We start from the raw sequence: 25409 nt of genomic DNA on the forward strand, positions 1-25409 counted from the left end.
TGAGGAGCTGGTGTGATGCTCCACGGCAGCTTGCCACGGAGAGCACGTCGGAAAATGAGGACGTGAATGAGGTTCTTGGGTGCGGGCGCGTGCCTGTGTGTTTATGAGTGTGCGGGGGCGTGCGTGTGTTTACGTGTGCATGTGTGTGTACCTGTTGGCAGCCCAATCCACAACCTGGCATCTACCTTCTCCACTCCTCAAGCCCACTTCCGCATAGGCTTGTGATAACATGCTACAGAGTATGGCCCCCAAACGCGCGGAGCCAGGTGGCTCGCCCATTCTACCGTTCATCGCCACCCGCCAATCGTCGAAAGCGACGTAGCTCAGATGGAAGAGCGTTGGGCTCATATGAGTTCACCCAAAGGGCAGAAGATCGAAACTTCTCGTCGCTAGGACCTTTTTGTCCAGCTTTTAAGCCTGGTCGCAAGGCCGAGGGGTGATAACTTGCCATTGGTGGGCGTATGCTCTGGTCGAGCAAGAAAGTGGCAGTCCCATGAGCGTACGTGCAGTGTCCGATTTCCGGCCCTGATAATCCCCACCTCTCTCCGACTGCTACTTGTTGAGCTCCTCGTGCTCTTACATTCACAGGCGAGTACTTTTCCATCACAGAGACGCGCCCATCTGCCATGCCAGTCTTACTTCGACACCAGCAGCGTTAATTTGCCCTCTGTCCAGTGGTCGCCGGTCTATTCTTCACCTCACACCGCTCGCCTTCTCTGTCAGGCAGTCTCGGCCAAGTCCCTCCCTCCGTTGCAGTTCTCAGGCTCCACCCAGTCACCGAGAAGCAGAAGCCACGTAGAAGCCACGTTGACTGTCATGTCTCTGCGCTCCGTATCTCTTCCAAAGCAGACCACTGCGGCACGGGGATTGTGAGGTTCGAGTCAATCGAGTGTCCGCGGCACGCCTACGCTTCCCGATGCGGTCTGGTGCCGCAGTGGACAATGGTCCAACCTGCGCTCCCTCTCACTGGCGCCAGCGAACATGGCACTGGCCGTATTTTGCCAGATCCGACCTGGCAAGAGGCTGTTTCGGTCCGTCCACACAATAGCCTCGCACCGCGTCCCTCCTATGTACCCTCCCAAGTACCCTCCCATGTACAGTGTCTACGTTCTCTTCGCCCTAGCATGTTTCGCCCTGTAGTGATCAATCGACAACACACTAGGCAGTCGGCGTCATCTCTTGACATCAACATCCTTGACGCGGTTCCCAAAAACAGATGTTCTGGACGAGTTAGGAATCGAACCAAAGACCTCGTCAATGAGCTAGAAGATGCTAATGACGCGCTCTACCAACTGAGCTACACGCCCGACCAGATATGGCTTACGAGCGACAGGGCGCAGGGCGCAGGCATCGCGCGCAGGGGCGAGGGAGCGAGGCGTCTCTTGGGTTGTTTGTATGTGCACACAGAACGTTGCGTAATCAGCAACGCAGGAAGCGAAGACAGCAGACAGGGGGGACAGGGGAGGTCATGGTGTGTCCTTCCGGTGCCCGATGCAGACAGACGTCCGTGCAGATGCCCGCTCCGTACGTCCCCGTCAGAATCGCCTGCCGGTGTTGAGAAGCCAAAAGACCGCACAGGAGAAGTCTGGTTCAGATGTGTTTCGAGCTTGTACCAGCATGCAGAGATTGGCGTTTTCTTCCCAGACCTCAAACACTGCTTCTCAGTTGTGCGGCACAGAGTCACTAACGTCGCGAAACGCGAGAGGGCATTGCAGATGTGTCAGCGGTAGCGGTACAGTCCCTTGCCAACAATCTTTAGCCCCTTACGCAAAACACCTCTTGGACACAGACAGGCGATTTTTTCCCCCCTTGACCCCTGGCGCTCGTGATGCGTGCTGTGACTGTGGCCTGCCGTCATTATCAGCACGTCAGTATTAATGCAACTGGAACTCGAATGCGCTCGATGTCTGGTCAATGGTGGTTTAGCGAATGCCACCCACGCGATACTGCACCGCAACGAACGGGGAAGCCTCCAACAAGCGCGGCACAATGCCAACGGCAAACGCAGGCATTTCTGTCAGGCAGGGGTATGTGACGCCCGGCGTCAGTATCGGTATGCTTTGCGGTGTTGGCTCGTCTGTCATAGCCGTCGACACTAAAGTCCTCCGTTCGGCGGCGTCATTACGCTGCCAGGGCTTGCCACTCCTGAGTGGCTCACGGTGTCCTGTCGGCATTCTGACGGCCCTCAATGCTGTGCATCAGCGGAGACGGAGATAGTGAGGTGTGTCTACGGCTCCAGGGGTGGCGAGATCTGCTGTGAGCGTCTGTGTGCGGAGCGAAGTGGGTGCGCTGTGGTGAAGGGAGGTGTCGATCACAAGGATCCGTACATGTCGGGGAGCAGTCCCAGAAGTTGTCCGTAGCAGCGTGCAAGTGTCAGCATCAGTGTCGCATGAGCAAGCTGCTGCGACCATCATTACTGCTCCAGGGCGGGGCGCAGGGTGCCAGAGATGGCCAATGGGACGTCGAGAGGCAGCACCGCCGCACACGCCGATGACGTCGCCGAGCTAGCCGGCAGCCGCCCCCACCCCGTCCCGGAGCTAGCCTCCATTCCCGGCATGGGACGATAGTGCGGTATAGGTTGAGCTAGATGGTGGAGAAGTGGAGCTGGTCTGTATGGATCAGTGATGGATGGACAATGAGACGAGTGGGGATGCACCGCGATGTTGGTTTGCGAGGGCCAAAGTGAGTGGTATTGTTTGTTTGTTTGTGCGTTGTTTACACCGGGCCGGCATGAGCTTCTGAGGGCCGTTTTATGCATGAGAAAGTGCTCAGCCGTTTGCTCTCGGGTGAAAAGTGAACATGAAACTCGACGGGCCATCTCCCCCCCGAAATCCTTGCGAGGGCTTGTTGGCGTCGGTAGCCATACGGTCGAAGCCACTGCAATGTGTTCTGCGGACGTCAGACGTCCACGGCCTGGAGCTTCCAGAGCGATCAAAGACCCAGACCAGCCTTCTGGTGAATTGAGGTTATGTACCTGCGATTGCAGGTGTCGAAGCTTATCCTCGCATGTGAGGGATGGGAACGATGATGCGGGGCATGATGAAGAGATGAGCGAGGAGTGGGACCTTGAGCTAAGTTTGGCCCTCTACTGCAACTCAATGATGGGGAGCGAAGTTGGCAGGCGGTGCACGCTGTGTGAGAAGGGCGAGATCGCTAGAGGGCAAACGGGGCTGACATGAATGCCAAGAGGGCTGCGGCTCAAATTAGACACCTCGCAGCAGGTCATGTGAGTTTCTCCCTCTCAGCTGCCCCGCCTGCCCCTCGGGGATGACAATGGGCCCGATTCCAGACACGTAACTGGCCCTTCGCTGGATCATGGATCTGAGGAAGTGTATGTACGTACATGCGGTTCGGCGCAGGTGCACAGAATCTTAATTGTGTTGCGTACCCAAACTGATGGTGAGTGAGAGTCTACACTGCCCCCTCCAGAGTGCCCGGCGAATCCGGCGCACAGAGCGGAACTCTGCGGCCATCGGCTGCCATCGCCTGCGTTGCGTAATGGACGCCTGTCTGGTACGCCTCCTCGGCCGGGGCGGAGTGGCGGATTCCTCAGGATGATAGGGAATAGCAGGAGGGGAAGGGAGGATGAAGGGCCGAAGGCCACTGGTGAAAAGGAGCACAGGGAGGTCGGTCGAGTTGTTCCTGGCATAGTGGCCGGGTCGGGCGGCGAAAGCACGCGTAGCACATGGGCATGAGGGGCACAACGGGTCGTAGGTCTATTATTATGCCAACGAAGACATTCAAACACAGCTAAGGCCGCCTGTGGTCCGTCTCACGGCGAGCTCTGAGCGTGCTGGGCAGGCTTTGGGGAAGCGTCTGAACAGGCGCTGGGCTGGCCCGGATGTCCCGGATGGGGCTGAGAGTAACAAAAGATGCAGGCAGCTGGACAGGAATTGCCCTCCCGGTGTGCCCGTCTTGGACCGTAGCATGGTCCAAATGGTCGTATGGGATAGAGGAGATCGCGCACGGTCCCCGGTGGGAGCCGGCACGTTCGCGTCACACACATTCTCTCGCACGCTCGTCTACCGTGTTCGCATTTCCCAAGTCCTGGTTGTGACCTGGGTTGTCCTGTCCCTCGGGGATCGGGGTGTGGGTGTGCAGAGTCCGCGATGGCACAGTTGCCTGCGCATTATTGTTGTTCTTGGCCCTGCTGTGGCCAAGAAGTCACCATTCGAGCGCCGAGAATGTCGCAGCAGCCTGGGCATGCCGTCCGGTGTCGAGGGATGGTCGAGGCGATGCATCAGCCTCTCGCGTCCCTGCGAGATGTGCTTTCTCGATTTCTTGGCAAGTGTAATAAGAAGAGATTGTAATGCATTCCTAATGCCAGGGCGTTAGAGCGCCCGGTGGCCGATTAGGACTGGGAAGCGCCAAGACCTGTCGGTTCCTCACGCCCTGGCGCGATCCCTAAACGAACCCTGGGGATGAGACGTGTTCCTGGCGGCGAGCCAGTGGGAAGACGCGCACACGCTGAATCGCCCGAGCGTTGGCGCGCAGGCGCGTGCAGGGAAGACTAGCCGTGTACGAACTGGCGTCTGCCGTCTGCGTCTCCTGTCGTCGGTCAGTACAGCCAGACGGTCAACAAGCCCAGCATCAGCGCCCAGCGCCCATTCTCATCGCCTGCCTGCTTGTCTGCTCCCTGCGGTTGCCGTTGCCCCGCCCGTTGCCAATTGACCTTCCCCTTGCCCTTCGTCCTGGCTCACCTCCTGGCCCTGCTAGCCCTGGCTGGTGCCGGTTGCGCCCACCAATCGCTCACAGTGCTCAAAGGCTGGACAACGCTCGACGCTGTCAGTCTCTCCCCCTCTCTTCTTTCTCTCCTCAACCAATCCTCTCAGAGTTGTCCTTCTCACTTGAATTCTCAACGCTGTGCTCCCCTTCCTAGGTTCCCCCCGCCTACGTACCTTCGCCCTCACACGCACTCCGCTCCGCTCCCAAGCTCCAGCCCTCCCCACACAGCCCACGGCATACGCCCTCCCACACCACACTCTTTTATATAGTAAACAACCTTAGCCTCCCTCTTCTCTCTTCCCCATACCCTTCTTCTTCACTGCTACCATGCTTCCCCAGCTCGCCGCTGCCCTTCTCGCTTCGTCGGGCGTTAGCGCCCAGGTCACCGCCGCCTTCCCCAACGGCCCGACCAACCCCGAGAAGCCCGAGTTCTACCCCATCGGTGCCCAGGTCAACCAGACCTCGCTCTCTCGTCTCCTTTCGCTGAACGGTATCGACGACTTCTGCATGTACGGCCCTCCTGAGCCTGGACCCGACTCCGTTATTGGCAACATCGAGGACCGTGTCGTCGCTTACTGCACCAAGCCCCGTAACAACGCTCGGTAAGTCTTATTACTGCGTTTCGGTTCAGCAGGTCTCTTGTTGTGCCCGTTTTGGCAGTGCGGTGCGATCTTGTCTCACAGCCGCGATCTGTGTCGCACGTCGCGCGACAGCCCATTTGCATTGCCTTGCTTTGCTGGTGGCGCGTGCGTCCCATCGCACCCACCAACTCACACAGTCGGGGGCTGCACAGGCGAGGTTTGCCAGGCTTTACAACGAGGTGGCTAGGCCTCTGGTCCCTTCCTTCCCCTCCATGGCCAAGGGGCCTGCCTCGTGGCGCCCAGATCCAATTCCACTGAGAGCCTAGTGCTGACACCCACCACAGTATTATCCCCGACGGCACCATCACCGCTGCCCACCTTGTCAAGACCCCCGCCTACATCCAGATCCACGGCTTCTGGGACGGTACCCGCATCAACATTGTCGACGGTGACTCTGGTGGTGAGCTCGACCCCCACGGAGCCAAGAACCTCGGCAACCCCATCGGTGGAAACGTCACCACCAACCTTGCCACCGGTGAGGATGTCTTCTACGAGGAGTGGATGTCGTTCATCTCGTTCGACCAGTTCTGTCTCCGTATTTGTACCGCCGAGGTCAACGGCACCACCACTGCCCTCCAGTGCGAGCACGAGCTCGACATCATGGGATGCCGCTGGGTCATGGCCATCACCGACTTCGAGGCTTCGCGCACCACTGGCTTCACCGAGTGCGACGGTGAGATCGCCATGGCTCCTGGTCTTTACCCCCTTAAGAACGGAACGACCTCGACCTTCCGCCAGCGCTACACTGGAACCTGGACCAACGAGGAGAAGGAGACTGGTGTCTTCACCGTCGGCCAGCTCGTCACCCCTACGGCCCCTGCTTTCTGGCCCAAGTCTTCCAACTGCAAGACCTACTCGACCATCTCGAACGGTGTCGACATGAAGGACCTCATGGTCAAGGCCGCCCCCACTGTCCTCCGTGACGGCTCCGCTGTCCCCGTCACCGGCCTCCCCTCGACCACCCCGGCTACCGTCACCACCCCTACCTCTGTTCCCCCTTCGGTCACCCCCACTTCTGCCGGTGCTGGCTCTTCGGACGCCAAGCCCACCGACGGCGGTAAGGATGGCGCTAGCAGCGACTCCGCCGCCGCCGGTGCCGAGACCACCAAGAACGGTGACTCTGCCGCTGCTGGCAAGCCGGCCGGCGGTGCTGGTGCCCTTTCGGCCCCCGCCCTCCTCGCCTCGGTCTGCGGTGTCGCTCTTGGTGCCCTCGCTCTCCTCTAAGCAGTTCCTTGCTTAGATGACCTTTGTGACTCCTCTGTGTGTGTTATTTTATGAACGACCACGTCCCCGTTACAACAACTCCTAATCTAGAAAGCAACATTATTTGGTAGTAGTCTTTAGTTACGTTCCCCTTCCCATTTCCACTCCCACCATCTCGATCAACCTAACCTGCATCGGTGAGCTAGACGACGCACTCTTCTCCATTCATGTCTAGGAAACACACCTCACCCTCACCACCCCACCGTTTTGTTGCCATGGACATTTGGTAGGCTCCGTTCATAGACATATGCATGGTGCTTGTGGCGCCAGGCGCAGCAGAGTCACGCAGCGGGTCTGTGAGCAGGAGCGATCGCAGATCCCGCATCGATCGTTCAACTTTGACGAGCGGCGCGTGCGTATGCTCTCAGCGGATCAGAGTGTGCATGTGCCAAGGAGATCGGGAGAGTTGTCGTGCGCCGCCACGGCTGACCACAAAGTCGATCACAACGCAACGCCAAGTTCTGGCGTCGTGTTTCCAGACGCGTAGACTCGAGGTGCCGCGTGCGCGATTTGCGCCGCAAGCCCCAGTGTGCTCAATTGTGTCAAGACAGGCGGGTCAGCTGGGTTAGGTCACCAGACCGAGCTGTAACGTCTAACGCGAGGCGCGAGCATGATTCAATGGCATTGTCCGCATTCGGCAGAAAGTTGCGGCCAGATTCGGCGGCGGCTCAGGTCCACCAAGCCCTCCAGTTTCCAGAAAGGCGCTAGCGCTGCACTGCCTGCCTGGGCGACCTGATACCGGTCTGATACAAGCTGGCCTACCGTTGCAGAACGCTCGTCCGCTGTGCTGTGTTGTGCTGTGCTGTGCGCTCAGCAGTGCACGCAACGGGCAATAGGCAGGGGACAGAACGACGCAGAACACTGCGCTGCTGCGCTGGTGTAACGGAGAGAAACGGAAGGGGGAGGAGAAGGGGGGAAAAGGGGAGGGGTGACAGCCCCGCACTGCCCTTCCTTGCACACCTGCAAGTCGTTCAGAGAGCAGAGAGGGGGAACCGACCAGAACCGGAGCAAATCCGGAGCAGGACCCGGAGCCCAAAGCGAGCAAGTCCAGGAGTCAGGACACCATGCCCTCGTCTTCTTACTGGCCTCAAGAATGCAGAGGCGCAGAGGGGGCCTGTGCGCCGGCTCGCTTTCAGGGTTGGCGAGGGTGTGGCTTCCGCCTGGCCGTCGCCTGGCCGTCTTGGCGCGCTGCGGACACTCTCGCATCCTGGCATCCTGGGTTGTTACGGAACCGGAGAATTGATGAGCCAGGAACGGCAAGTTCTACTGGACGCGACGCGCGCGAGGGGGGGGGGCTTGGAATATGGACATCGAGCCGGGGCTTGGATCAGAGAATTGGGATCGGAACTTGGAGGCTTGATTTCTGGACTCAGACTGGGCTTGCGGTGGATCAGTGGGAAGGTCAATCGCGCCAGGCGGACGCTTCGGCCCGGTGCGGAGAAGTATGATGCAATGATGCATATGCAGATGCTGAAGTGGTACAGGTATATGTACAACAAGGGAGGGCATAACCGCTCCAGCATGAAAATGTAGCCTGAGATGGAAATGTGCTGAGATATGCAAGGTGGTATAGATGCAGGGGAACGATCGGGAGACGAGAGCTTGGCATGGGTGGAATGGCGATGGCGCCGGGACGGGTGTTCGGGAACGGCATAACAAGAGGCGCCGAGCTCGAGCCAAGTCGATGTTGAGCAGCGCCATGGCCGGGCACGCACTCGGGACGGCGGCACTTGTCCTACTGCCATCCCCAGAACCCATCCCATTCGCCAGGAAGTTGGCCGCCTCGACGAATGGTCCATTTCTTTCGCGCGAGCCAACGCCAATACCGTATGATACCGAGGACACCTAGTGCAATCACCGTGATGACGAAGACGATGACGATGAACCAGTTGAAGGGCGCGAGTGTGTCGTCCGGCTCTCGGTGCTCGTCGATTCCATCGGGAGGGTCGCTCATGCCGTTGTGCGGAACGTGCACGTTCATACTGAACAATGCCAGCACAAACTGCATTGGCAGGATACCGATTGTGACCGTTGACAGTGCGAGAATCAGCTTGTCGGTCCCGCCGCGCGACAGGGTGCCCGACACTTGCAAGTAGGATAGGTACGCCGGCTGGCAGTGCGAGAGGATGTATTCGTAGTGGTACAGCGAGGTTTGCAGTAGGAGGATGTGGTCGTGCACGTCGCTGAGGTACGCCTCGACGTCGTCCGCGCTGTCGCGCGTTCGCTTCAGCAGCGCTGCGACGACAGTATGCTTCCCTCCTAGCATGCGGGAAAGACCGGTGACTAAGCGGCGCATGTTCGCTATACTGCGCAGCATCGTACTCCGGTCGAAAACGTCCTCACCGCCCTCTTCGCGCACATGCTCGACCGCGCTGGTCGTTGGAAGCATGTAGAGGTACAGATAAAGAAGTGGTCGGGTCCACGTATGGTCAAGCAGGCGCGTCTTCTTAGGCACGGCAACAGCTGCCGATTTCCTCACACTCTTGGCCGCAGCCGCCGCCTTCTCGGACGCCGCTTTAGCGGCTTCAAACATGCTTGTCGAGACCCGACGTTGTCGAAGTCCCGTCTTCTCGGATAGAGAGACACCAGTGGAGGAGGCCATCTTCTCGTCGAGCTTCTGTGGGTCCTTCTCCATGTCAATCCATGCGTGCTCCTCGCCGAACTGCGAGTACGGGTCGTCCGATGGGTTTGGCGCTTCGATGTTCTGAGACGGCTGCACAGTTTGTATGCGGGGATCACGGGTCGGGTCGATCGTGAGGCTGTCCATGTCATCAACGGCGCCGTCGACGTAGCCCATTAGCGGGAAGAACGCATCCACAATGGAATCGATCAGACCGTGTGCGATCCAATCGGGAGACGGCACAGACTCCTGCACCTGCAGGACGCGGTCGCGGACTCGCGTGACGTGCTTCGAGACGTCGTCGTAGTGGAACTAACATCAGCTTCGCCTTCTTACGGCCCGGGTGGCTAGGTACTCACAGAAACGATGCCGTCCGCGAACACGACAAGGTATAGGTTGATGCCACCGACACCAACACCTTCGAGGCCCTCCTTTCCGGGATCGTTCTCAACAATCTCGACCTTCTCTCCGATCTTCGTCGCTGCGCGACCGGTGGCTCGACCGAATCCCCAGCCACGTCGTCGCCGTTCCTTCGTGCCACCATCCCCTTCACGTGAACCCGTGTGGTTCGGGTTCGTGATCTCGAGCTCAGTTCCGGGTGGACCAGACGTGCCCGGCGTGTACTTGAAGTACTGTTCGTCGAGTGCGCGGATCACAATGAAGTAGTAACCTAGCTTGTGGAAAGTGTCAAGCTTCTCTCGCGGGTCCTGATGCAGCACGTCTTCCAGGGTGAGCGGATGTAAAGCCAGCAGTTCGCCAATGTCTCTCAGATCCTTCCAAGTCGGACATGAAACGTCTAACCACCACGCCGGCTTCGGTTGCGGTCTCAACGTCGGCGTCGGCGACAACGGCGGGGCAGTTGAGTCGGTGCTGGAGCCAGAAGAGCTGCGCACAGACGCCAGGTCGGGAGACGAATGATTCCTTCCTGGCCCGGCGGCTAGTCCAAGGAGATCGGATGCCGACTTTGGTCGCACCGGCCCGGCGCCACGAAGCGCCTCCACCCTGGGCATGCGGGGAATTGGTGGATTCACGAACTGCGCACGCTTGCGGCCCGGAGCGGAGCCACCGCGTCGAACGGCTAGGTCGCTGTGATGATGGTGTTTGCGAGACGACAGCGTCGGTCGGACGTCGAGAGCGCCAGCGATCCCATTCGTTGCCCGGACTGAGCGGATCGCTTCGAGGATGGGTGGAAGCATGGGCGTTGTGATGACGGTTGCCTCGTTCGGCTTCTGAGGGAGCTTTTCCCCAGGCGGGAGTAGGAGAGTGAACTCTCGTCTTCTGGGAACGTAGACTCTCTTCGGGCGCTCTTCGGCTGCGCTGTCATTTGTAGCCCTGGACATCGTGCGGGTTAACGCTCGTCCAAAACGACCGATGCTAAATCCGGACGTCGAGGCAGAGCTACTAGAACTGCTCGAAGTATCAGAGCCGCTTGAAGAACTCCCGCGTCTCATTCCAATAGCCTCTCCGACTCGGTGGACTAGGTCTGTGGCTCGCGCACCGATGCCACTCGCTGAGGAGTCGGAGCTCGCCGAACTGGCCACAGTTATCGCGTCGTCGTCAACAGCAGTCGGCTCTGTGGGAGCCACGGGGTTATCCGTCGCTCCTCTATACAGATCTCCGTCAGGGGTTGCGAAGCCGAGCCGGCTGGGACCAGCGAGGATCGGCCGACCGGCCAGCACTCCAAGACCGGTACCAAGCTGAGATGGAGGAACGCGCTGCTTCCGACGCTTTCGGAGCTGAGCGGGCGTTAGAAGTTCCGCGAACTCGGGTTGATCAGAAGCGACGGCGGGTGTCAGAGTGAGGATGGGCGGTTGCGGAGTCGAGGGTGCGGCCGCCTGCGTTTGGGTGCTCCACGGCGTGCGAGGCGTGTTCGTCAGGATAGAGGGTCGATGCGGTCGCGAGGAGTGACCATGGCTACCTCTGCGGCCGCCCACACTACCTTTGATGCTTGGAGAGCGCTTGGTCGAAGCTGCGCGCTTGGGCGCATCATCGGAGCGAAGGCGCGGGGAGTCGGTGGGCTCCTGGAAGTGTGGAGTCGGGGAGGATGGCCGCGCGAAGTCTTTCACAGTAACAGGGGGCGGCTGATCCTCCGAAGCACGCCGTTGCCCCGGAGTAGGTGTCATGAACGCCGTTGCCTGAGGTCCGATGTTGGAGTCGTCTTCCTCTGTTTGGCCCGGCGGTCCGATCGAGAATTCAAGGTCCTCCATTGAGTCTCTCCGGGTGGGGTTTGCCGGGTTGCTCGGTGTGCTCCCTGTGTTGGTCTCAGAAGGAAGGACGGCGTAGTCGTCACCGGCAGAGTTGGGGTCGACGGTGCTAACGTTGCTAGCGTTGCCATCGTTTATGTCAGCGGGGGACGTGTCCTGTGTCGGGTGACGAGGTGGGGTCGATGGAGCAGAGAGACCCGGGCTGGGTGACGGCTGGCCCGGGCGGGAGAATTGAGAGCTCATGGCTGGGCTGTAACCATGGGCTGAGGCATGAATGGTTGTAAGGCCATTAGTTATCTGGGATTTGCAAGTGAGGGAAAGCGCGTTGACGCAAGATGAGAGGTGTCGCGATGAGGATGTGAGATGGAAAAGTCGAGGAAGGCGTAACTGGAGACGAAGCGAAGGGCTTGAGATCGCTCAAAATAGAGGCTCTGGCACGTGCGTGACGAGTGACGGACCTTCATTCAACCGCACCAACGCTCACCGCTCACCCAAGACCAGCGCCATCTTTCTATTTCTGCGGTGGCAAATTCCCAAATTCCCCAACCCACTCTAGGGTAAAAGCACACAGAGCAGTGCGTAGCGGACATCCCGGACTACCCTCCTACCGCTTGCTAGATCAGTACAAGAGAACAATTGCTTATGCATGATACAAGTATAGATGGCGTATGAGATAGATTGTAAATTCGTGGTCGTAAAGCACAGACACAATGTAGTGTATACTCTTACTCGCATTGAGCTGGCAAATGCAAAAATAGGTAGGTCGGCTGCCTTCGTTGGAGGGGGGCGGCAGAGATCGGTCTATGATTGAACGACGCGGCATCAAGCCGATCGGTCGCGATGATGGTTCGGGCAATGTGAGGCTCATGGGTCCTGACATACGTCTACTCGCGCCCCGCGGCAGCAAGTTGATCCTTGACCGAGGCGCGGAGCTTCTTGAGGTCGTCATCTCGAAGTTTAACTTGATCGCACGCACGCATGAACGTGTCCGGAAGCATGAGCGAGTCCTGCGGCAGGTGGTGCAGATAGTTGAGAATGACCTTTGAATTGCGGGGCAGCGCGAGGAGGCGGTCACGCGACAACGTAATGACGGCGAGCGATGCGATGAGCAGGAATCGGGGGCCCTCAGAGATGACAGCGTCGAACAAGCGAAGCACGGTCGGCCACGGGAGGCATCGGATCAGCATACCCATCCACCAAGGCTGCAAGTAATCATGAGGCGCCACGCCGACGTCGCGGAACAGCTGCGCAACCTTCGGTTCGGAGCCTTGCAGGATGCCGGCGAAGACGTGCAGATCGACACGGAACCCGCTGCGGTCCTTGACGTAGTACGTTTTGAGTACACCGTTGAATAATCCTGCCAACAGCCAGAAGGCGTCTTCAACCACAGCGTGGATCAGCAGAGCACCACCAATCAAGGCAAGCTCGGAGTGGTATCCAGAGGGAGCGAAGTGCACATAGGCACGTAGAAGAGTTCTCAGGTCGGCGCGGCCCGGAGAGTCGCGGCTACAGAACGCAGAGTGGTCAGAGTAGACCTTGGCGACGTCGCGTTCGATTTGGTCGTCGAACGGCCCCGCTTCATTAGAGACGAGACGCTGGAACAACCCGCCAACACGCCCGTTCATGCCATTAGACATGAACCAGCCCCAGACACGACCGCGCAAAGAGTTGGGGACACCCTGTTCGATAACCAAGCGGCGGACCTTCTTGGGCGGTTGCTGGCCGTGAGACAGTGGTGTCGCAATGATATTGAGCCACTTCTGCTCAGCTGCGCGCACGGTTTCGGGGCTGGTTCTAGTGTGAAAGAGCGCAGGTGTCGGGCTTCGAGAGACGAGGAAACCCCACTCATCAATCTCTGGTGCTGCCTCTTCACTCTCCAGACTGCTGTGCCCATGGCTGCTGCTCGATGTGGAGCCGGGCGGTTCAAGGCCTGCCATCTCCTCGGGAGGTAACAGCCCTAGGCTACTGGAGTCCACCTTCAGCTTTATTGCCGGTGGGTCGAGTTGGCGTCGAGGCGGCTGAATCATCTGGAACTCCATACCATCAGTCTTGACGGTTGGGTCTTCGAAATCGCGGTGCGATACGGGAGGTTGGAACCTCGATTTCTGGATTGACGTCCGCGCCGTAGGAGAAGAAATGTCACTACCAAAGTGATGGATCGAGGTCACCGAGCCCCCGGCTGAGGAGTCGCCGATGGAGCCGGAGTCTGAGCGGGACGACGAGTTCCCACCCACACGAAGCAGACCGTCGGTATTGCGGGACGACGTTGACGCGCGAGGAGGTGAGATGCGGAACACGTTCGGGAGCGGGGATGAGATGTCAAGCGACGCCTTCCTTCGGTCCTTGCCGAACGCCTTTGCGATACCAGCCGAGATCGATTTGGACCGCGACCTCGTGACTGTGGGGGGCGTGCTAGAGATGGGCTGATCACTGAGTTGCTCCGTCTCTGATGATGAGCTCCATCCGTTCACAACAGGGTGAGAGGCCAAGTGCCGTGCGGGCGAAGGCCGGTTTGATACGGGAGCCGAGACACTGATAAGCGACTGTTTCACAGGAGTCATCGCACGACGAGTGGACTCGGCGTACTGCGCGGCCTGACTCTGCGGGAACTGCGACGCCCTTGGTGTAACAGCGGCCTCTTGATCCATCGATACTCGCGGTACAGGAACACGCGACACCTTGAACATCCTTTCACCTGGTTGGGAGGCAGCCCGTCCTCCAGAATCGTCGCTGATGACCGAAGGACTGTCGGACCGTATAATAGTTTCCTGAGGCGCAGTCATGCTACGTTGAACATCGCCGGGGACAGGAAGGGGCCTGCTTCCAGAGCTTGAATTGCGCGCGGGCTTGCCTAGACCTAATGCAGCTTGCTGATCCCGATGGGTTGTCGGGGTTGGGGGAAGCTGACGTAACTGGGTCGAAGGTGAGACGTTCTCAGGGCTTTGAGTCCGTATGGCTGGCGCCTTTGGAACTTCGGGAAGTGGACGGAACGGAACCGACTCTGGCAGGGAAGGCGACGCTCCAGATGGGTGGTCGTTTTTCGTAAGGTGCGCGGAGGGCGACGAGTTTAAGCTTGGGAGAGGACGGAACGGGCGGTTGCTATTCAACCCGCTGGTTTCCGCATACTGCGCCTGGCCTGACCCCACTGGGGTGCCAACAATGGCTAACGGTCGCGGCCGGCTACGCGGTCGTCCGATACTGTCTGGAGACGAACCCGTCTGGATGGGGGGTGGCGGCGGCGTCTTCCGCGCAACCGTAGGAGGCGATACCGCTGTCAACGACCGGTTGGGCGACTCCGACGACGATCGCAGAGTCGGGGTCTGAATCGGCGCAAATTCGTATCCTGCTGGCGGTTCATCAGTCGGTAATGTGGCAGAGTTGGGGTCATTCTGCGCAACCCCCCGTGTCGGGGGCTCGACTAGGACCCACGAGTCGGTGTTGTTCCGGTTGTTACCCGACATCATGGATAATTGCGATAACCTGGCTTCCAGCTTCTGGCGCTCAACCACAGTGAGCATGGGCGAGTGGCCGAGAGCGTAGAAGTTGTTTCGCATAGCTGCCTTGGCCATATACCGAGAGTCGATGGACCATCGGTCTTCGTTCGGGTTCGGTGATCCGGGTGTAATGAGCGAAGGCGAGAGGGACACAGAAGACATGGCCGGAGTGAGAAGACCATTGGGCTTGAACGATTCTTCCGTTGGGAAAGGCGCCAAGGTGTTCTGCTCATTCAAGTCCGAGCCGTTGACATGTGCTCCATTCGACAGCACTTCTCCAACCGCGGGCGCGTGCGAGAAGCCGGCAAGGGGAAGGGACTGCGGAGTATCGAGAACGGTCTCCTCTGATCCGTACACGCTTCCCCTTCCCTGCACGGTGCGCTTCGATTCTGGAGAACCAGTCATCGTTTCCGTGTCTGCGAAAGTTGGTGTACTCTTCGCTCTCGGTGTGTCCAACTCCAGCTGCTCCTCCTCAATGATAGTCTCAGACGGATGAGGTTGCGAAACATAAGGAGGCAGCGGAGGAATCTCGACACCGTCCTCAAACAGTCGGAAGTTCGGCCCACTCGTGTCTAAGTCGAGGAAGCTAGTACCAGTCCTGTCCGCACTTAATCCGAATGTCGCTCCGGTCCGGTCGGGCGACAATGTGCCTGGCGGATCACGGCTCAGAAGAAGCTCGCTGGACATGAGACCGTCACCTCCAAATGTGTGTAGCGAGGATGGGGACATCTGCTCCGTCGTGTCGTGTGCCGCATCCCGGTACTCGCCCAGCGAGAAAGCCGAAAGATTGAGAGCCTTGATCGGCTGGAAGGGTCGCGATGTCACTGGAGGAGAAGAGGCAAATCGTGCTGTACCGTCGAACGAGATACGCTCCTCGTCCTCCCTGACATCCTCCATCCTCATGACTTCTGTCTCGTTTGATTCGCTCGACATGACACTTGTCCGCGATGTTTCGACAGCTAGTGATTGCCGCTTGGGGACGGTCAACACAGGTGCGAGTCGGTTGAAAGCCTGCTGAGTCTGTGTTGGGGGTAATGTCGGTGAAGGGAACACGCCGAGGGCGGACAAAGACAGATTTGCCGCAGCCTCAGGTGTAGGGCTGACAATTGTTTCGCGATCGTCCTCGGACGTCACTGGAACGGTCAGCATCGGCAGTCCAGAGGGCGACGCACCAGAATGTCTTCTGGACATGTTGCCCAAAACGATGCCGCCTATCCGTCCGGAGCCAGAGCTGCGGTCGCTACAGTCAGATCCGTACGACGTGACCCTGCGTATATCTCGTAGTGACTCCTGGCTCTCCTCGGCAATCGGTTTGATACGCCCAGTATGTTGCTGTGGGGAGTAAATCGAAGCTTCCGGGAAGACGTCTCGCGTCGCAGAGCTCACTGTAGCCTCGTCGCTGGCAATCGGGGATGGCAGAGAGGGGGACGCGAAGTCGAAGTTGGACAGGCTCGACGTGTTGAAGGACTTGTTCAGCACAAGGGCAGGAGGAACTGCTTTTCGGCTCAGTCGTTTCGATCCGTGCTCCTCGCCGCTGAACGGCCCGGAAGTCGCATCTGCAGGAACAAACGTCTGGTGCGCGTCCCGCGGAGTACCGGGGTACTTCTCCTCAGCGCTCGGCGAACTGGAGCTCGCTATCGGACCAGTCGCATCGAAGCTCACGTTCTCGCGTTTGACCCAGCCAACCTCGCCTTCACAGCAGGCTAAGATGAAGTCTCCGGAGTCCTTCAGTATCGTCAACGTATCGCCCTGGATGTACATGAGCTGGTCAGGACCCTCGGCAACGCAATCGGTCAACCTATGATAGTCAGCACGCCGGTCGAGGTAGGACCAGAGCCGTTAGCGACACTTACGCTGTACCTTGGCCGATGCCGCCGCGAGAAGCGTGCGCGTACAGCGACTCGACGTCTCGTTGATTCAGGCGGCGCATGTTGATTAGTCGAGGTCGCGGTCCGACGGTCGGCGCTCACACACGGCGAAGGGTGTGAAGAACACAGAGGTCGTCGACGATGTCTTGGTTGTTATTGTGGCGTGTTCGGTTGCGCTTTGGCTGCTAAGGATAATGTGACACGAGCGCGGGCGAGCGGCTGTGGTGCCGACGTTCGAAGGACTTGGATGAGACAGCCTTTGCGCAAGAGACCGCCACTGAATTTCCCAACTGAGAGATCTGGGTCAGGATCGCGGCGTCCGGCGTCCGGCGTGTGCACGGCTCGGCTGGGGCAGGGCTTGAGTTGAACGACAATCGGACGGGACGCTTGGGTGTAGAATGCCTGATTCTTTTGTTGTTTCGGTGTGTTTGTGTGTGGGGGGAGGGGGTAAACGTTCGAAGGTGATATAAGGCCGAGTCTCTGGAACACTGGAGTCTGCCTTCTATCGAATCCGATGGCCGATAGCGGACAAGCTTAGATTCGCGGGTTGAACGACGAAAGACGTACAGTGTCGCTGGGTGTTCACCTGGTAGAAGCACCAACGAACAACAGCGAGGGTCACATGCAACGGTGATAGGGAGTGTGGGGAGGTCCGTGTGTTGAGTGAAGGACAGTCGTGTTGGAAGGACACAGTGAGTTGGTCGGTAGAGGTGCTAGTCGCAGTCGTGCAGGGAGAGTTCGAGGGAGGCGATGTAGAGGGTGGAGAGGAGGGAGAGATGAAGGGGGAGAGGGAGAAAGGGAAAACGATGGTCGTATGGCTGGCTGGTCGTTGGGGTCGCGTAGGTTGGGTTGAGCGTGGTATGCTTGAAGCCAAGTTGAGGTGTGGTGGTCGGTCGCGGTCGAGCGGCACGCGTGCGCGGGCTGTCGCAGTGAGGCCGTGCCGACTTGGAATTCAGCGGCCTGCGAGTGATTTACAGCCACCGAGCTGCGAGAGCGTTGTGCAAGACAAGATGGGACGAGGGGCGATGAAGCAGACTCGATGTAACAACGCACAACACGCGGTACGTCTAGCCAGGGGTCGTCGTTGGAGAGGTCGCAAGTGCGAGTGCAGTGGACAGAGATGAGTGCTGACAAGTCGCAAGGAACAAACGACCCCCATCTAGTGGAGGGACCAGGCACAGTCTTGTCAACAAGCTTTCGAGCTATCCTGACCATCCCTCACCATCCCTCAGAAGATCCTGATCTCCCTGCAGCCCCTTTACGTCTTCACTCTCTCTCTCTCTTCCCCCGGTGCGCGGTGCGCCTCTGCCCTCGGGGCCTCTCACCTTGAAGACCCTCACGGCCCTCTTCTCCTTTAACCACGCATCACGTCCCATTCGATTTCGAACGCCCTCATTTTCCCCCCGTCCCTCATGTCTTCATCGACCCTCTTTGGCACTCGACAAGACGCTCGACTACAACAGGTGTACAACAGCGGACTATGGGCCGACCCCCTCCCGAGATGCTGACGCCGATGCAGGACTCACAGGACACGCATGCGTCATTTAACACGCCTCTCTCATGCATATCCCCGTCCGTCCAATTGTTACAGAAAGCGGCGGCAGCGCCCCCTCACGTAGGCCCGACTCCCCCCGCGGCAAGCTGCAATGTATGCGCAGAGGAGCAAGGCTGCATGCACGAAAGTACTACCCCAGATTCCACCTCACAGGGAATGGCTTAGCCCATGGCGCATAGGCTCTAACGGCAACGTCTTGGGTACAACCCGCATATAGTGTGACTGGGGGGAGTTTCCTTGAGTCTGTCACCGTCGAGCAAGAAAGTGATTAGATAGGTTGGTTCCCGCGACATAACTTCGAGGCAACCTGGCGAACGGCGGACGGCGGACCCCTGGAAGCGCGTGAGCACGCGGAGTATGGGAAGGAACGCAGGTCTGGCCAAGCGATCCTCGAGAGCAGGAGCGAAACGTCCGAGGCAGCCGAATCGGTCCTGGACAGACAAACCCGCTTCACGTAAGAGCGAGCTCTGATGGCAGTTAGCATAGAGAATACGCAGGGCTCGGTCACTTGCCGAACCTCCTACACGAAGTACCTATCACAGCGGTCGAGCTGTCTAGCCATCGTGCTGGAACCCCTGGCCATTCGCTCAAGAAACCGACAGACCGCCTCTACTGCTCAGCGGTGATGACTCTTCGGCGCGACCTGTGTGCCTCAGCGTACCGTGACAGTGGTGCAAGGGTCGTGTGAAATGCGAGGGTTCTGTCCGCTTGAACGCACAAAGCTGCGATAGTTCACGGAAGGAGAATATCAAGCGTCGCGCGTGCAGGGTGGTCACCGGTGCGACCAGTGCCGGAGAAGGCGCGACGCGTCTGGACGTGCGCGCGTGTCTCTCTTGTCTCTCCGACTGAATTGCATGACATGTCCTCCAAATTGTTCAGAAGGGCTGCATGGGCCATTAAGGAAGAAAAGGAAAGCCCAGAACCGCTTCTTGCTATTCAGTCGCGAAATGTACGACACGGGCAGGCGGATTGAAGATCCTACACCCTTCCTCGAGTCCTCAACGCGCGCGCGCTGTCCCGTGCTGGTGCACACCCCTGGGCTATATGGCCGGGGGTTGGGCCCGTTTCAGTGGTTCGACGGCGGGTAAACCTTGCTGTGTCACCAAGACCCTCTCCCTGGGATTCGCTCTGACATCCCGCCTTCCAGCTGACAACAGCGTGCCAAAACAGAGTTTAAGGTGATGCACGCTCAATTGCAGTCTCTGGACTTGAGTGTCGATGTCATTCGAATGCTTCTCTGCCAGCACAGCTGCAGCTTCGAAGAGCCCCTCGCTGCTCAGTCCCGCTATTGCTGTCCCCCTGGACGCCCTGACCGGATCTTGTACTTTGTATCCTACCGTTCCCATATGAGATGATCTTGTTCATTCCTCGCTGTTGCTTCGCGAGCGCAGCAAGTAGCCTTTGAAGAGTACGTACGCCAACTCTCCCTGTGATCCACCGTAGTGCATCCGTAGGCTCGGTCTGACGGATACTCTTGTTCCAGGATGCGACTATCAGAGCTCTTTACCAGCGATCCTGCATTCCGGCTGCAGCACCGTTGGACCGCCGCACGCACTGCGCACGCTTACGGCCCGCTCGCCTGCGAGCATCCTCGGATCGAGTCTCAGCTCGGGCAGCCTGCCGACTGCACGCACAGAGTGCAGCCGTGACAGCTCTCGTACCAGCCCGCATGGTCCGGTTCCAGCGTAACTATATTTACGTTTCACCAGTCGCATCTCACGGCAGGTCCAGTGCAACGTGGGATCACCCGATCCACTGCTGGCACTGCTTGCGGCAATACGCAGGTGGGAAGATGGGACATCAGAGCTCCCATCACCCAGTTTGAGAGCTTGAGCCTAAAGCCAAGGTGGACGCAGCTGGGTCGAGGCCAGACCATCTCATGCGCCACGAGGCCCATCTCACTCGATGCGAGGGTGTACCAAGCCCAGCTGGAGTTAGGTTGATCGCTATGCATGAAAGCACAAGAGATCACCTTTCCCGCGATCGCGAATGTATGCTTCCTGGGCGTTTCCTGTGGCCCGCGGGGCGTGCGTCCTGTAGGTAATGGTGAGGTAAGCTCAATCTTTCTTGCCCAATGGCAGCGTGTCGTCAATCCCCTTCCGAGATCGTCTTCCTTGGGATTTGCTGTTTAGCAGGGACCATTGACCTGCCGTCCGTCGAAGTCTGCGAGCTGTTACTCCGCTCTCCGCCAAACCCGTTCCGTCGTCACATCATCGCACGGCTAATGGGGGCGACATATCCTCCTTCCGGCCTCCATCGAGTAAACCTGCACATATCAGAGTTGCCGGACAGAGGAGGCACAGGCGCGGAGGGCGGAAGGGTCAACCCTAACCCGAGTGAGGTGGTGTACGACGTCTGCTGGCTGTTTCGGAGCACATGTCTACTGCCGTGGCCATGACTCCGTGCATTGCCAGTACAGAATCGTGTGCAGGATTGGTGCTGCCGCTAGCGCTGGTCAAGCTGGATAATGAGTATTGTGCTTCCGGCGCATCTGCTCTGAATCCGATGCACTGGCAGTTCTAAGTTACGATGTCTATTTCTAAGCAGCAGTGAGTGAAGGTTAAATCCGGTCAGATCTGGTAGTCAGTCTGCCGTTAACGACATTCGTAGCCCTAGCAGCTCTGGGCTGCACTCGATGACTTTAGAGAGCACAGGAAACCGATGACAGGTGATGAAGACAACACGTTGCGATCGTTGCCCCGGCATTGGGGGAGATCTCAAGTCCTATATACCCTCGCATTGCAGTCAGTCCATGGTTGGGGGATCGGCCCATTGCTGAGGATCGACCGGCCTTCGCTCCGAGCCGGGGCGCTGACAGGGTCGGGGCGCCGCCGACTGCCTACTGTGCCCGAGACCGTATTGCACACTCCGAATGCGATCATCGTAGCACTGACGGTACAATGCGTAAAACTCTCACCGGCGACGCATGCTGCGTTAGGACCACCAAAAGCGGTCACAGCCCCGGTTGAGACCGTATATAGCCTCCGCCTTGCGCCAGCAGGCCCTCTGCCTCTGCCCAAAGCCCCAGCCACCACCGCACGTACCCCATGCCGATGTTCCCCTGCAAGCCGCGTTGACTTCAGCATGGCCGCCTGGCTACCAGATCATCATAGTTGCAGTCTACGCCGCCAACCCCACGCACGACCTACCGGATCTTTTCCGAAGCTCTTGGCCTGGATACTGGGACACTTCCCCTCCAACAGGAAGACGCACAGAATCGGAGATTAGGCCTCTAGCGGCCGCAGCCAGGTTGCATCAACACTATCGAGGAAGAACTGAGAGGTCCGCTTCCCAACGTCCCAACCTAGGCACTCAGTAGCTACGCTTTGCTCGACTTGCAGAGAACTTGGCCGCTAGTGACGACACGAATGTACGCAGCTAACGCTAGGTCAGTGGAGGCCGCAGAGACCAGCCAGCACTGGGTGCATTGACACATGAAAGCGGGAGTGGGTGGCGCCTGCCGTCGGCGACAAGGCGGCCAGGTGGCGTAGCCGTGGCGTGGCTCGGACCGTGTTAGGACAGGACACTGAGGGTTCAGCCGGGGCTGCTCGTCTTTTCAGCGTCAAGTCAGCCGGGCAAACCCGTACTCATCCCTCTCCCACAGGTCTGGGGCCTCGAGTTCGGAGATTACGCATGTGCAAAGTAATGGACGTGCTGCTTTCCTGCACGGCGGGAACTTCGGAGCCAGTGGGAGATGGGGATGAGGGCCGCGCGTGTCACGTAGCCCTTCCGATATTTGAACACTGGGAGCGCGAGACACAAAGACTGCTCTACTGGGAGGAGGGGATCGCGCTACTGCATGCAGAGAAAGCATGGGGCCAGGAGATCGAGGCGTCGAGGAACGGCCACCACGATCACGAGCCGCTGACCGCCAGAATGGTCTACAGATGGCCGACTCGCACTCCGCATGCGCCAACGACGATTCCCTCGCCCGCTCTCTCTCGCTCACTGGTGGGACGTGCCGATATTCGCCGTACGCGCCCGCAAGTCTCGCACAGATCGCCTGAATCTGACTTCGCCGTTAGCGCTGAACCAAGATGTGTCGGACTAGGGTTCGCGCGAGGACGCGCCAGCCAGAGGGGCCAGTGCGCAGGTACGCCTCATGTGCCCTTTCAATGCCTCCCTGAACCTCAATCCCATCAGCAGCCTTCGGCATGAAGGCGAACGCCTCCATCAACGTTGGCGCCAAGCTGAGCCAACAGGCTACGAGGAGCATTGGATGCAGGTCGGCGGCTTTCAGGAGTTACTTCCAAAGAATCGCAGAGGATCCCCTGTGATTCCGGAGCATCACTCAGTGCCCACGTTCAACCATGCAGGTGATGCGAATAACGCCAGACTCGTGCAACCGCGTCGGCCCAGAACGGGAGAACAGTCCAGCTTCGACCGGTGGTTGGGTGGTCGCGGTAAGCCCCATGTCGGAAGAGTAAGCCACAACCTGGGGGTACGGAGGCAAGCCCTTATCTATCACTGCTCGTCGAGCTACTAGAGTTTAGCAGGCGAGCTACAACACAGGCGTCCCGCACCAACTGCCGTCGGACCTGGGTTTCCTTGTTTCCTAGGATGGCGTAGGATTGCCGGAGGCGTCTATCCCGCAATGCTCCATCGCATGCATCGAGAAGGAGGACGAGCAGGAAGAGAAATAAGCTACTGCCTGGGGCTCTGCTCTGTTCACACCAGTCGCTCTCTTTCCTCCTCCTTCTTGCGCGCCGCAAGGTTACTTAAGTTCTCACCAAGCGGCAGCGCGCCCACTTTCGTTCATCTATCTTCATCTTCGCCGGACAGGCCTGACCATTGCGCATTCCGAACCCTTGCCTCACGCACACGAGCCAGCACCAGGCCGTCACAGAACCTCCCTCGCCTCAAAGCGCTTCGGCACCTGACTGCAAGCGCCCATCCATACCGCATCTCTCCGAACCTATACCGGTTTCCCATTTCGCCTCCCCAATCCGCTCCGTCCTAATACACGCCCTAGCCTGCTTCCTACGCTTCGTTTTCCCCGTCTTACGACCCACGGCCCTCACGACGCGACCTGCTCCGTGCGATCACGTTTTGACCGCCTTCGCTTTTGTTTGTTATCTTTGGGTCACAAATCCTTAGTCTGCCAATCTCTCATTCCGCCCCCCTCCTCCATCGACAACGTCAACCTCAAACCTCGCACACTTCACCCTTCCACCTCTTCCACGATGCCTATGCCCTTCGAGTGGACACAAGAGGAGGAAGATGCGATGTGGCTCACGCTGAACGGTCAAACGCCAGGCCTCATGCTGACACCACTGATCATGGGGTGAGTTTGGCGGTCTGCAGTAACTCTAACTGTCGCAGGATCATCATTCAGTCCTGGCTTTTTGGCGCTGCCGTGGTGTCTGTCATGAACTGGGGGACCAGCGAAAGCGCAAAGCACGAACGGCGATGGGTCCGAATGGTTCTCGTGAGTACACGGCTCATTATCCTGCCTCCTTTGCAAGAAGCATGCATGAGCAGGCATTCCGAGGTTGCAATTAGCACACCAAGGAGGTCGGAATGGCACTTTGTGGCGTCGGCCGACAGCAACCCCATTCACGACGCGTAGTGCTGACTTCCACCCAGCTTTTCTCCACGTTCATCGGCACACTAGTATGGCTCATGTGAGTTGCTCTCGATTTGGAGATTCTGGGGTCGCTTGGGCCACGCCCAGGCTTCCTACCGATCTTGTGCGGCGCGAGTGGGGCGATGTGGTGGCGCCCGCTGCTCCATGGCGCGGTACCTGGTGTACCTAGATTTTGCCAAAGCTACACTCTTCCAGGTTGACGAGCGAATGTCGGCTGACCTCCTAGCTCCGTTTGTCTCGTCATGTACACCTTCGGGTTCAACTACGGAAAGTACACGACGCTGATCGACTACCGATGGGTCGCCTGGTTCCCTTTGCTCGACTTCTTCATGGCCGCAGGCGTACAGTTGTTCTACGCTGAGCGGGCATGGAAGGTCACCGGACGCTCCAACATCTTCATCGGCCTGGCTATCATGCCTTTCCTCCTCTCCTTCGTGGGATCAGTCGGCATCTGCGTCAAAGGCATGGCCAGCAGGACCTACCTCGACGACACCTACGTCCTCTTCGGCTTCCTGTGGGTCGTTGGAATGTTCTTAACCGACATCGTCATCACCGGAACAGCTCTCTGGGGTCTGTACCAGTCGCGATCCGAATGGGAGCAGACCGACTACATCGTCCGTCGACTGATCAGAGTTGCGTGCGAGTCCCAGCTCCCGCCTACCATCCTCGCGCTTGCTCTGCTCATCGACATCATTATCCAGCGTGACACATGGTATGCCGTGTTCTTTGAGCTCATTCAAGGCTACGTCTACATCATCGGAATGGTCTACGTCCTGAATCAGAGGCAGAGTCTGAACCGTACGCTTGAGCAGGCAACCGTTCAGCGTTCCAGCCAATTCCGTCTCGGCAGTCGCAACCGCTTCCCGGCTGGCCCAGCAACCATCCACGTTCAAACCGAGACGTACGTCGAGAGTCACCAGATCAACCCCGAGTTCGCCGAGCACAAGATTCAGCCCAAGCTCCGTCAGATCTCCGAAACGGAGTTCGAGGGCACGTCGTCTAGCGGACACGAGGGCGAGTATGAGCTGGCGGAGAGCAGCGCAGGTTACGGCACCATCAACCAGAGCCTGTCTAATCTCCACATGGCCGTCCAGGAGAACGCGTTGCGGAAACAGCGAACGGTCGATATGGACAGCCTCCGCGGTGACAGCCTACGAGGCGGCTTCGAGAAGCAGCCATGAGGCTCTTCACCTTTCGTCCCGTCTCCTTCTGCAACCAACTTGTTTGCCACATACACGCATCATGATCCACACACGCACGTCATCTCATCCATCTTCCCCCTGCAGAGCCAGGGGAGCTTTAGTTACAATTCCGGGGTTGTGGTTTTAGCATTGCCACTCATAGCTTTCATGTATAACAGACAATTCATCTTCGCAGCGATCTCCGCAGAACAACGAGTTCCTTCATCTTCACTGCACGTGTCCAGACCCATCAGCTGATGGAGGCTCCGAA

The 25409-nt window shown here is 58.7% G+C and overlaps 4 protein-coding genes and 2 non-coding genes across 6 annotated transcripts; 3 read left to right on the forward strand and 3 right to left on the reverse strand.

Annotated features, from left to right (window-relative positions):
• Positions 1–312: 312 nt before the first annotated feature.
• A1Q1_t164 lies at positions 313–392 on the forward strand. The gene has a single exon. It is a non-coding gene; the product is annotated as a tRNA-Met (tRNA).
• An 830-nt stretch (positions 393–1222) lies between these two features.
• A1Q1_t171 lies at positions 1223–1307 on the reverse strand. Its single transcript has one exon. It is a non-coding gene; the product is annotated as a tRNA-Ala (tRNA).
• Positions 1308–5052: 3745 nt separating this feature from the next.
• Positions 5053–6590, forward strand: A1Q1_00905 (glycoprotein; the record flags this gene model as incomplete). Its single annotated transcript, XM_014325528.1, has 2 exons — positions 5053–5327; positions 5651–6590. The coding sequence occupies 2 exons, from the start codon at positions 5053–5055 to the stop codon at positions 6588–6590; spliced, it is 1215 nt and encodes a 404-aa protein (XP_014181003.1).
• A 1774-nt stretch (positions 6591–8364) lies between these two features.
• Positions 8365–11696, reverse strand: A1Q1_00906 (uncharacterized protein; the record flags this gene model as incomplete). Its single annotated transcript, XM_014325529.1, has 2 exons — positions 8365–9537; positions 9609–11696. The coding sequence occupies 2 exons, from the start codon at positions 11694–11696 to the stop codon at positions 8365–8367; spliced, it is 3261 nt and encodes a 1086-aa protein (XP_014181004.1).
• Positions 11697–12337: 641 nt separating this feature from the next.
• A1Q1_00907 (Rab GTPase activator) lies at positions 12338–16877 on the reverse strand (the record flags this gene model as incomplete). The annotated part of the gene is made up of 2 exons (XM_014325530.1): positions 12338–16745; positions 16801–16877. The coding sequence occupies 2 exons, from the start codon at positions 16875–16877 to the stop codon at positions 12338–12340; spliced, it is 4485 nt and encodes a 1494-aa protein (XP_014181005.1).
• Positions 16878–24199: 7322 nt separating this feature from the next.
• On the forward strand, positions 24200–25138 carry A1Q1_00908 (uncharacterized protein; the record flags this gene model as incomplete). The annotated part of the gene is made up of 1 exon (XM_014325531.1): positions 24200–25138. The coding sequence occupies one exon, from the start codon at positions 24200–24202 to the stop codon at positions 25136–25138; it is 939 nt and encodes a 312-aa protein (XP_014181006.1).
• Between the last annotated feature and the right edge of the window lie 271 nt (positions 25139–25409).

This window comes from Trichosporon asahii, assembly GCF_000293215.1.
Source record: "Trichosporon asahii var. asahii CBS 2479 unplaced genomic scaffold scaffold00038, whole genome shotgun sequence".
Taxonomy (NCBI): domain Eukaryota; kingdom Fungi; phylum Basidiomycota; class Tremellomycetes; order Trichosporonales; family Trichosporonaceae; genus Trichosporon; species Trichosporon asahii.